Genomic DNA, 12,021 nt, shown 5'->3' with positions numbered 1-12,021 from the left:
GTGCTAAATATGAATGAAAGCATAGTATCTCTGCTTGGTGGGGAAAAATCAGCATTAAAAGGAATCAATTCCCAACCAGCCCCTTTGGCACCAATCAAATGCGGTTGATGTGGGTAATTGAATTGTTGTAAATTCTCCAACCAGCTGGCCATAAAGATGAGCCCTCACTCTCTATGATCTGAAGCCTAGAAGAAGATATGAAAACTCCTGTACATCTAGGAGTAGTTATCAATTTACAATTAGTAAGATAGATAGGAAATGAAGAGTTGAAATCTTTAATTCCAATCTTATTTCACAGGTCTCCCTCCCCACATATCCGGTCTTGTAACGTGCATTTTAGGCTACGCCTTCCTGTCTTCATCTTCATATAGAAAGCCCCCTGCGGTAATGCGTGGCTTCCCATATAAAAAGAAAGTGATTGAGAAAGCTTGTTTGGATTTCTTCACTCTTTTCTTTCCCTTTCTTTTTCATGTAAAACACGTAACCAATACCCCTTCGCGCTGTTGGACAAAAAAAAAAAGTTAAGAAGGCTACTATAACTTCATAACTGCCTCTTCCTTTTTGTTATTCATGAATCCTTATTCCCTTTTTTCTTGTGCTTGGAAATAAAAAACTACTACACTCCTATCCTCTAAAAACTCGCATTTTCAAATATCTTGAATTTAAATTTCATGAATATATATCTACAAACTGTGAGATTTCAGTTATTGATATCAGGTATGTTATTGTGAAGAATTAAATATATAAAGAAGTGAAGATAAAGATGCCGAACAAGAAGGGATCCAACCCAACCTTCCCCTATACTTCTTTCTTTTTTTGGTCTAATATAGATGCAGTTGCCGTTAACATTCAGATGTTCCCTTCGTACTATGATGGTATTGCCTACAAGCATAGGAGAAAACTACACGTTTTTTTTCCCTTAGCTAAAATTTACAACTTTGCTAAACACACAATTCCAACTAATTCGGAGGAAGCAAAAGAGAGAAACACCCCTTCAAATTAAACACATTAATTTGCTTTGAACTTTACACCAAACTAAAAGCAACATGATAGTTAAAGTGCATGCACAGTCTCTTCTATTTTTCTTTTACCTTATGTTAGATGATACAAGAGAAACCAATTAAGGGAAATATATCTACAGTTTTTGGATTCATATGCTTGATAAACGACTCAATGTCATCTATTGCTATGATTGAATCATTTGGATCTATTTTGTGATTCATACCCATGAAAAAATCAAACTAGCATTGGCACTCAAGAGCCTGAACTTATCAATTAGTAATACTTTCTCATACCAACCACACCTGGTTTTAATAAATACGTGCTGATCATCAAATTACATACCCACACGAGAGAATGACCTACCATCTCCAAAGATATAACTATTCTTTTATGATCAGAAATGACAATCAAACCTGTTTTAATGATTTTTATTATATGGTACGGTCTTGTAAAACAGTGGATGTTTTTTCAGGAATCCATTAATCTAATGCATAAGACTGACCCCTAAAATGGTGTTCCCTATACCATCCATCTCCAAAAATATCAACAACCAATACATGTATAAAATAAACGCTTGACGATGGATACAATAATGGAGGAAACCATATATAATAAAGGAAGATGGTTGTGGGGGGAGGGAACCTTAATCAAATTGGGTGAGGTGAGTCAGTACAGGACATACATCAGTGAGTTAGGAAGAATAGTATTGTAATATACCAGAAGGGAATACATCCGAATTTCTGAGTTTCATCCCAGACGGCACGCATTGCTTTTCATGAATAGATTTCACCATCAAACACTCCCTATCGCCTCTCTGACCCAACTCCACCACCAACAGCAAAACTTTCTGTCTGTTCATATATCTATATATACATATATTTATATATACCACATTGAATCTTCAGCCTGCAGGTTTGAGGCATAGAAGGGGGACCATCCACGAAAGTAAGAGCTTATTCCAGTTATATATGACTTTCATCAACTTTTTTCTTTCTTCTATTATTTTTCTCTTCAATTCTTTTGCATCTTTTATTTGGTGAAAACAGCCATACATACAAAAAATCCTAGCATGAAGAGTTTCTCATTCTAGGAATGTTGATACTCAAATCTGTCTCTCTCTACACCGCAGGTTGCTGTGAGGGAGTATTCATTTATTTTAGAGGACCTCAAAGATAAAAATGCCTTTAATTATGTTGTTCCAGAGAAAAAGACCACCCATAGGATGCCTAGGAAAGCCAGAAATGTTTGTCCATTAGGCAAGGTGATTAATGAATTCATTGTTTTTGCTTTTTTGATTGGCAGTTGCAAGGAGATTATACGAATTCAAAAGGTTCAGTTTCGACTGCAATGGAATTAACGATGGAGTTGGAGCTTATGAAAGAGCAGCGCATCATCAAAAGGTCAAACACTGTTTCACCTTTTTCTATTGGTAGTTCTGGTTGTTTACCTTTTAAACCCTTTTGTTTGTTTGAGAATAATATTTTCTTTCTTTGATGAGAGGTTGGAAAGAGCAAATCAATCCTTATGTGACTCCAAAAACAAGAATGTTGCACACATCAAAACAAATGAAAGCATAAACTATAGCACCCTAACAACCAATATAAAGCAAATCTGAATTACTTAATCCAGCCCCTGCCTCCATCCCTAGAAAGTTTCAATTCACCAAACTAGTGCAATTAAGGTAAGGAATTTGATAATTATGTCAATCATTTTGGTTCAATACATGGTCTCTAGAGGTTGAACATTGGTTGTTAATACAGAGTATTAGGAATTCAGACAGGTCCACAGTAGTTTTTCTAAAAAAGGCCTTTTTTAGTCAAAAAAAGCCACAGATGCATGTGTTTGTTAACTTTGATGCGGGAAATCAGATAAAGTTGGAGGGGTCTATAAGCAGCTACATACATGGTAGAGATCCAAATCTTACGCGCCACTGTTAGACCTCTCTCCCTCTCTTTCTCTCTCTTCTGCAAAAACAAAACTAATACTATAATTGAGCTATGCAAAATAAGCATTGGGTAACTCTACTTCCAATTATTCTTTTGGTTTATGGGATGTGTTAATATCTTTTTATGATTCCATAGTTAGCCTGCAAAGATTCATCAGTAAACAAACAACAAGTGTGGTAGTTGCTTTTCGGCTTTTCCTATAACCGGCCGGCAAAGGAGACAAAGATCTTCTATTCTTCATTTTTGTTTTTTAGTTTTTCGAGTAGGTGAAATTAATAAACTGAGAGTTGTGGCTTTGCCCGGGGTGGTTGATGCAGAAGATCAATGGAAGGCAAAGGAGGAGAAGTGAGGCGACTTCACATCATCTACTTTCTGAGTCGAATGGGTCGAGTGGAACAACCCCATCTCATTCGTGTCCATCATCTCAACCGCAATGGTGTATATTTGCGAGGTTGGTTCATCATCAATCCATTTTTTTTTCTCAGTTTCCTTCATCTTAATCTCTTTTTTCTTTCAAAGTTAAATGTGTTGGTCTTTGTTTCTGCAAATGAAAGATGTTAAAAGATGGCTTTCGGATTTGAGAGGGAAAGAAATGGCAGAAGCATTCGCTTGGTCTTACAAGAGGTTAGCCGCCTAACAAACATAAAACACCCGCTTGTTTTGAGTCTCTATATATGAATTGCTAGCATTCATTTCATTGTTAATTGCTGATTGCAGGAAGTACAAGACGGGTTATGTTTGGCAAGACTTGCTAAATGATGATCTCATCACCCCAATCTCTGACAATGAATACGTCCTCAAGGGATCCCAAATCACTGGTCTCCATTTGGGTAACTGCTCACTACTCCCATCTTTGGAAGAAACTAAAATCACCTCCGGTCCAAATAACTGAATCATTACTGCCACTAACAGATCCCTGTGAGAAAAACGCTTCCACCCTGAAGCAGCAAGAGGTTGAGATTGAAGTTGAAGATGAGAATGAAGGCAGACAACAGCGAGCCTCAACAGGAGAAGCAAGTGAAGGACACCCAGATTCTAAAATCCATACCCCAATGAAGACATCATCCGAAATCATTGAAGAATCACCCCCATTCAGCTCAGAGACCTCCACGGTGACAGACTATTCTATGAAGTTTGAAGAAGACAAATCTCTGGAGAGGAGTAAACAAGAAATGAGTGAAAGGGATTTGAGCTTTGAAAATTCTTCTTCTTCTTCTTTCTATTCTAACCCCATCAATAAGAAGAGCAAGACGAAGAAAAAAAAGAAGACAAATAATGTGGAAAAGAGTAGTGCAGCACCAAGTTCATCATTTGCATCATTTACAAAGAGCAAGAGCCATTCAAGTGGAGCTTCTCAGGTGTTCCGCAATTTGATGACTTGCGGTGCTGTGGATACAAAGGATTCAGCCCTAGTTATGATGAACTGCCCTGATAAAACTATGAATAAATTGGATTGTCGAGCAGAGAAGTTGGGAGGGTCTGCCAGAATCCTTGGGACTCCTAGGAAACATCAACAACAGCAACACAGCGGCCGGTAAATCAAATTCCACCTTCATACCATGTTAATCTATCACACCCTGAATAAATAATCCTTTTTTAAAAAAACAAAGTACTTACTTGTTTGTGCTGGGTGAATTGGGATGAAGGATAAGCTTTGATGGAACAGAGGGTTTAAAGAAGAAGGGTGAATTCGCCAACTTAAAAGCCGCATCTGCTGCTTTCAAGCCAGTGGCTACTCCCAGTTGCTCGTAAGTTGACAAATTTATCTCCATTTTGTTCTTAATCTTCATGATAAGGATCCACAAAGGTTCGTATTCCAATCATCTTCCATAGATAGAAAAGCTGAAGCTGAAAACTCTGCTCTCTTTTGTTAAAGTGAAAAGAGAGAGAGATTTAATATATATATAGTGTTCAAAATAGATGGAGACAGGCTGTAATGACAGCTGGTAAAAAATAACAACTCAATAACAATAAATCTAACAACAAGTGGGCTTCATCTCGTGACATCAGAACCAACTCCTCTGTTCTCCTCTGTTCTTGGCTTATCATCCATGTTTCAACTTCTTTTGTCCATTATTATTCTTCTTCCAAAAGAAGGATTTAGCAACAAACAATCACTTGGTTGAAAGCATTTCAAAAGTACTGATGCCTGTTGGTTGCCTGATATTATTATGCAGGCAATGCGGGAAGTCGTTTAAGCCAGAGAAAATGCACACACACATGAAATCATGCAGAGGGAAGAAGGCATCAGCAAAGAGTGCTGCTGCTGTTGAGAAAACACCATCTCGACCGGCAAATTCCTGTAACACTGATTCAGTTCCTGGCTATTTCTTGACCCACTGAAAGTTCCAATCTCTTATACAGATTAGTTTTCTCCTTTTATCTTTCTACCTTTTCTCGATGTAAAGTGCAAAAAGAGGGTGCATATTCAGAGGATGAGCATGCAAATATAGAAAAACAAGAATTTACGGTTCTTTATTTTTGGTTAGTAGTTGGCCAATGAGTCTTGTTACAGAGGCTCCAATTTACCCCACAATCCAGGATCAGCTGCAATTAAACGCAGGAAGGCAACATCCTTTCTTTCCTCATTTGAAAAAGACATCATCTCTCCAAGTAAAGCCATGAGGAAAAAAAATAGAGATTGTTCCCTGCATTCTAAGCACTTCTTTTGAGTGGGAAACTTCTTCCACATATTTGCAGATGAGATTAGTCTAAAACCTCAGAAAGGGAGTCTTCAAAGATAAAATAAAAAAAACAGAAAGGCATTGCACGATAAGTTTAATCCATAAAGGCAATCATCATACATTCAGAACATAATAAGATGACAGTTTTGGATTACGCAAGACTCTAGCTCCAAATTTGCCAACATTTTTAAGCAGGAAAAAAGTAAAGCAAAGAATAAATGGAAAGGAATCTCACACTGATCTACAACAGAACCAAGTAAACTATACACTTTAATGATCCGAAACTACAAGTTCATGTCAATGCTATTTCTCTGATTTTCTTTTTCCATCAGTTAGTAACAGTTAGAGAAACAGTAGAAAAAGTGAAACGGGATGATTGTGCATCCTGTGATGGGACTCCAAGCCAAAAACACACATCCTGGTAAACTCTTAACCGTGGATCTTGATATATGTATCAGAACTTTAAATTAATCAGTAATGGAGAGAATATATGCCAATATAATTTTCTCTGTTTTACCATATCTACCTACTTGCCAGAAACAACTGCAGAATCAACATGCTCCAGTAAAAAGCCATATAACTTCTTCCTCAAACCCTCTATCCTCTCATCAACCTCCATTCCATCCTCGACTGAGCCATCTAACCATTGATTCACCCTTTTAAGCTGCCCAAGCAGACATGCAATTTCAGCACCTCCCTCCTCCCTCTTCAATCCAAATCCCTTATTCAATGAATCTTCCAAATACTTCAGGAACCACCCACGAGATACAGATAGAAGCTTTTTTGCCAAATTTGCAGTCTCCCTTAATCCACTCCCCTTAGACCATTCCTCCCTTTTGGCACTCATTCTCTTTGAGGCTGAGAACCGCCGCCATGAAGGGCTTGGCAACCCTTTTGCACTAGAATCTGATAAGCCTCCATTATTTCTGGGGCTTGGTTTGTTTTGAGGTGAATGGTTCTCAGACTTCATTTCTGGAGAATTTTCTAAGACAATATAGTGACATTTTTCACCACTCCGAATTTCTCTATTGTCCTGCTTCCTGAACAGACAAAATTTGGAAAGATCTGTCTCTAGAGCAGCTTGAACCCATGATATGGCATTCTTATTGTTGAAATTTTTACATGCTTCTGCCAATGGAGGCTGTGAGCTACAACAACTGCTACTCTCCACTTCAGCAAGCCTTGTGCTGAGCAAGGCATTAATTGACATTGCTGCTTTCTGCATATCCTGATGGAGGTTCAAAAACTGTTCCACTAGTGGTCCGGCAGAATCTTTCTGTGAGGACTCGCACAGTTCTGCAAACATGCTGGAAAAAAGAAGAATCAACCATACTCTTAGCAAGCCTGAACAGGGCAGCAGAATTAGGAAAGCAAAATTGTTTCCAATAGGCCCTCTTTATGTTTCAATGAATGTTAAGTACAAATTACCCTTTTCGTTTTAATTGCATAGACAATCCAGAGCTTAAAGTCAGTGTATACATAGAGAGAACAGATACATACATTATATCAACTTATATAATTTGCTGATTATGATACTTAAAGCAAGATTGTTGTTTTCCTCAGAAGAAGAGAATGGATATTTTTATTTACATACCTCATGTGCAATATAATATAGCATGGCATTTCGAAATACCTCCAACAATGAGTAACTCCAAAACCTCTTAAAATTTTTATTTATCAAGTTAAAATCAGTTTGATAAATGCAAAGCAAAATCATTTTATTTTGTTCCATTGATGGATGGAAAAGAAAATAAGGCTAAAATGTTATTCTATCCATGATGATTTATACTACAGGATTTGCCCACAGGAAGCCAATTGAACATTTTAGCCCACTTCAAAACTCCTCTTAGTTAATTGATAATGATTTCCATCTAATGGGTGCATGTTACAAGGTCAGTACCTTCCACTGACTTCAACTTGACAAGACTTGTCCTTGTCAAATATGTGACATGTCACACTGTAGGGACTTCCAAATGGCTCATAACTTATGTATTTCCTATCTTTGTAGGTACATTTGAGGATCTCAAATCAAAGTTCTATAAGCCTACTTGATTTTCCTTCAGGGACGCATACTTTACCACTAAAACTGTAATTAGTACCCATCCAATTTGTCAATCCCCATGCTTCCTTTATGTGACAACCCTCAATGCTAAAGTACAAGTTCCCCTATCATGGAAAAGTTTAGCAAGCATAGGTCATCTCAAAAGAGGTATTCCTTCTCATCATGAGCAGAATTGCATTAACTTGATCAAGTTTGATAAATGTCGCACTATACTACAATGTTGTTCAAGATTCCAATTCAAGGCCAATAAATTGGGGAGAACAAAAAGTTGGCAATTCTCAAAGGAATAACACAAAAATTCTCTCCCAATAATTGAATGACACTACTACAGCACAAAGGAAATTTGCTTCTTCATTGTTCTTTGGAAGATGCAATGAGTGTATCCTATTTATGATGGCAAGGGGATTTATTAGGTTGCAGCTTCTGGGTCTAACTTCTTCCATTTCCAATATCCAAAGTCTGGGCGTTCTAGGGATTGAATACTCTATGATAGTGCCCTGATCTTTGGGTCTTTTAGAAGGAATAAACCAAAGAATGTTTAAATACAGAAACATTTTTCATAGGGTCCGAAATAATGCCATTTCTTGGGTGTTTGGTTATCTTCACCAATGAATTAAAAAGTATCACTCAATCAAACATTATCAAAGAATGAAATGAAGGGACCTCATTCCTATGGTCATCATCTTTCCTACATGATACTCTCTACCACTTGACAGCATGAGCTAAAGCATGAATGGACCTTATTTAGGGAATTTGGGTCAAAGTGAGATTGGCAGATTTACAGAGAAAACTCCTGAGACATCTATCTGTTCAAGGCCCAGAGTTTTAAAAGATTCTTGCAAGGCTGAGCTTCTAGCCCTTGGGTTTTACTAAGCTTAAATTTAGTACTCAACTAAGACCATATTGGAAGGTAACGAGGTGGATCTCAATGACTAAGTTTAGCAATGAAGCAAATGATATTTAGAGATATCTTCAAACTGCAACAGAGATTCTTACTCAGCCATCTCTGTTCAAAGCTCTCTCCACTGGCTTCCTAATTTTGCCAACACAGAAGGATACCCTTTGGCTGATATGGGAACAACCTTGATATTGCTCTTCTCTGCTGATACCAACCAATCTCAACTATATCTAGGTGTTGTGGTCTTTACCTTTTTCTCCCATACTGTTGTTGTAATGGTCCATTATCCTTTTATTAGGAAACTCACTGGCCTTCTCATTTACCTCAATAAATTAAATACTCTAAGTCAATCAATTTTTGGCAGGTAACAACATTTTCTTTCCAAGCCTTCTGTTACAAGCTGCAAAGTCAAGGCCTTTAATATAGCAGCAGATAATATTTCTTCCACTAGCAGTCCTTAAAAAATCTCTTCTCTGGAAGAATTGGGTTAATTGACCATGTAAAGTTACAAGGTCAAAGTCTTAAGAGGAAAAGCATTCTTCCAGACCATTTTCTATTTCCATATCGGTATGCCGCAGAGCCAATACTCCAGCATTGGCACAGTAAAAGTAGGCACATCTGATGGTAGTGTAAGCTACCAAGGCTGGAAAATCATGAGTCCAAACTATTTGTTTTGCTCAATAACCAAAGCTATACCTAAATCTTAAAAAGAAGATTTCATGTTATAAGAACCCTTTAAATTTCAGGCATCAAAACAATCACTTCTTGTAAGATGACCACACCTAGGCTTTTTCACATTAAGTGAGCATGATGTGAAGCCAAATTATATGTTCAGCTAGGCACCTCGTAGCACCTAATCAACAGAGTGCATACCTCATGCACTGAATGACACCCTCTGCAGCTGACGCTTCTTCCAGTGCATTTACAGCAGCTAAAAATGCAACATTTCTATAAGATGCAGCATCCTGAAAAGAAGAAACAAAAAATCCCCAATCATGTAAAAATAAGGATAAGGTATGATATGAACTAAAGGAAAAAATGAAAAAAGCAAAAGACATGGACATAATTGCACACCTTTCCTAAATCATGAATTCTAGGAGGAAGTGAATCCCATGAAATATTTTGGTCTGACCAAGTTTTGAACCTGAAGGGCACTTTAACAACACGACTAGGAATAGCAACCCCAACCCGACTAGGAATGGCAACCCCAACCGATGACTTCGAATCCTTTTGCAAAGGCTTGCAAGCTAGTTTTGGTGAAGATATTTCATTTTTGCTTTTCAATGGTGAAATACTCACACTTGAACGCTTTGATGATGAATCGATCTTGAAAGAAGCCTTCTTATCAGAACTAACCTGTAAATGAACAGAACACAGATGAATTCATACCCAACATCAAGTCAAATACCTATGAAAACATATAACTCGGATATGTAAGCAACTATAGCTCATCAGATAGGTCAGGAAAACAAGAGTTCCTTTTGCATTCCGTGGTAGCAAAGTTCTCACAAATTTTCAAGGACAATATAAAAGCATATAATCTTACAGTGATCGTGCAGGTGAATTAACTTTTGGAGAGTTCATTTGCTCTTACCACTTGGAGTACATGCATAGCTCTGAAAATAAATGAACCATACCAACTAGAAGTGTTAGGTCCTAAATTAATCTTCAAGTTGGTAGTATATTCACCTTTTACCCATCTGAGATGAACTTGTAGTAGGAACTAGGTGTTATTTGCTGGGAATACCAACATTAATTTCAGTGTAGCACTCATGCTTCCTAAAGTCGGTTTTCTTATGGGCACAATTGAATTTGGGCTCGGTTCAGCAACCAGATTTCTTAGAACAAACCCAAAGAAAGGACTTAAATTAATATTTAATCAGAAAAAAAAAAAAAAAAAAAAAAGGAGGGGTCTAACAGAGGATACGAAATAGTTAAAAGCAACAAAATGGAGAAAGGCTTTTAGTTAGCTACTTTAATTAAATTTGGGTTGAACTAAAATGAAAGCAAAGGATAAGTAAGTATCACGGAACAAAAAGAAGACAACCGCAGAATGAAAACATAGAATATGCCTGATATTGAAATCACAACCACATTCACAAAATTAACATCAAACAGAAAAGGGGGAAACAAGAAAACATACATTTGAAGAAGTGGAAATTTGTTTGGTTTTGAAACGCGATGATTTCGGTGGAGTAGTTTTCTTAGGCGTGGGACTCTGATCCCAAGCCCTTCTCGCCGAGTCCAAACTCAATCTCCTCAGCTCCAAACACTCCAAAGTTGGCCCATTCCCAATCGAAGCTCGCCTCGACTTAGTATCTTGAAGCACCGACCTTTTGGCCTTGGTTTTCAATTTATCCTTCTTCGTCGTCCTTGAAAAATGAACAGCACTGGATCGAATAGGCAACAAGTCACTGGACACCAGATCCTTGGGATTACCCACACAAGGCCTCCGCTTCGGAATTGGCTTTATCCCGCGAAGCACGGGAACAGGGGATCCGGCGTCGAGGCCAGCCACGTGGACGAACTGGCCGAGCTGGATCTTATCGGTGGAGATCAAATCGACATCTTCATCAGAAACGGAAACGTAAGCGGAGTGAAGAGAATCAGAGAGCTTCAAGAAGAAGCCTCTGCTCTGCCAGAGATCGTCGCCTCCGGCGAGGGAGGGCACGATTTCAATGACCTGCAACAATGCCGATCGATGCTCTCCGAACACCTTCACATCCTTGTTGCCGGCATTTAGTATTAGCTTGGATAACACGCCTGGTGTTAGAGACGCCATGAGAGTAGAGAACTGAGGTGTGTCCCTCTTATGCAGAGCAGCATTGCAGAGGAGGACAAGGAAGAAGAAGACAATGAGAGAGTTGGAAGCAAGTCACGATCGAATCTCAAAGCGTCATGGGAGATACCGCCTTTCTGCAGAGGACGACAGGTGTCAAGTGCAGATGTCTATTCTTCTGCTTGAGATTTGCAGAGAACTATAGAGAAAATGAGCATTATATTTATATGTATATATAGATATGCAGAAAGAAGAAGCGCAACTTCCTAGGTTTATCCCATATGGTAATGTAAATTTTCAGACCCAATGCCCATGCCCATGCCTATGCCTATGAGGATGGAAGTAATCTTAAATTTTAATAATAAATCTTAAAAATCTTCCCATCATGCTTGCCTGCACGCGCCCTTTTAATAGGTTGTGAAAAAGCAAAAATGTCTGGACGCGCCTGTTGTGAGGTTGGTGGTGGGATTTTGATAAATAGGGATTATAGAGCAGGCACAGCCGCTTTTCACATATGAAAAGGGCGCTTCAACTGAAATTTTTGAAGGACAGTGATGGTACAGGTCATGCTCACTGGGACCCACAGATAACCCTATCGATAGAGCCATAGAGGGCGTGGCTTCCGATTGAAAGCGCTGGTCCTCTCTCCT

At 38.3% G+C, this 12,021-nt stretch overlaps 2 protein-coding genes across 5 annotated transcripts; one reads left to right on the top strand and one right to left on the bottom strand.

Moving 5' to 3' along the window:
• The first annotated feature begins 1,708 nt into the window (after window positions 1-1,708).
• LOC100263103 (protein SOSEKI 1) lies at window positions 1,709-5,426 on the top strand. Of its 4 annotated transcripts, none has more exons than XM_010661306.3 (8): window positions 1,709-1,947; window positions 2,305-2,402; window positions 3,266-3,399; window positions 3,503-3,572; window positions 3,666-3,778; window positions 3,861-4,482; window positions 4,595-4,696; window positions 5,126-5,426. In XM_010661306.3, exons 2-8 carry the CDS (start codon window positions 2,350-2,352, stop codon window positions 5,289-5,291), a joined length of 1,260 nt encoding a protein of 419 aa, XP_010659608.1. In that variant the 5' UTR covers window positions 1,709-1,947; window positions 2,305-2,349; the 3' UTR covers window positions 5,292-5,426. The 4 variants fall into 4 exon arrangements, with proteins under 4 accessions (XP_010659608.1, XP_010659610.1, XP_010659609.1 ...); XM_010661308.3 differs by having other exon boundaries at window positions 1,711-1,947; window positions 3,215-3,399; XM_010661307.2 differs by lacking the exon at window positions 1,709-1,947 and adding an exon at window positions 2,002-2,131.
• Window positions 5,427-5,725: 299 nt separating this feature from the next.
• LOC100257965 (uncharacterized) lies at window positions 5,726-11,607 on the bottom strand. The gene is made up of 4 exons (XM_010661303.3): window positions 10,736-11,607; window positions 9,667-9,948; window positions 9,466-9,557; window positions 5,726-6,939 (listed from the first exon to the last, which is right to left on the bottom strand). Exons 1-4 carry the CDS (start codon window positions 11,372-11,374, stop codon window positions 6,159-6,161), a joined length of 1,794 nt encoding a protein of 597 aa, XP_010659605.1. The 5' UTR covers window positions 11,375-11,607; the 3' UTR covers window positions 5,726-6,158.
• Window positions 11,608-12,021: the final 414 nt, after the last annotated feature.

The sequence above is a fragment of the Vitis vinifera genome, chromosome 13 (genome assembly GCF_030704535.1).
Source record: "Vitis vinifera cultivar Pinot Noir 40024 chromosome 13, ASM3070453v1".
Classification (NCBI taxonomy): Eukaryota; Viridiplantae; Streptophyta; class Magnoliopsida; order Vitales; family Vitaceae; genus Vitis; species Vitis vinifera.
This window is presented reverse-complemented; position numbering and strand designations above follow the sequence as displayed.

Excerpts from the sequence above, each read along its gene's own strand:
- LOC100263103 (XM_010661305.3), top strand. The coding sequence starts at position 2,905 with ATGGTAGAGATCCAAATCTTACGCGCCACTGTTAGACCTCTCTCCCTC. Across the intron at positions 3,573-3,665 it reads TTCGCTTGGTCTTACAAGAG|GAAGTACAAGACGGGTTATG; the intron begins GTTAGCCGCCTA and ends TGCTGATTGCAG. Across the intron at positions 4,483-4,594 it reads CAACAGCAACACAGCGGCCG|GATAAGCTTTGATGGAACAG; the intron begins GTAAATCAAATT and ends ATTGGGATGAAG.
- LOC100257965 (XM_010661303.3), bottom strand. The coding sequence starts at position 11,374 with ATGGCGTCTCTAACACCAGGCGTGTTATCCAAGCTAATACTAAATGCC. Across the intron at positions 9,558-9,666 it reads GAATTCATGATTTAGGAAAG|GATGCTGCATCTTATAGAAA; the intron begins GTGTGCAATTAT and ends TCTTCTTTTCAG. Across the intron at positions 6,940-9,465 it reads GGTGTCATTCAGTGCATGAG|CATGTTTGCAGAACTGTGCG; the intron begins GTATGCACTCTG and ends TCTTTTTTCCAG.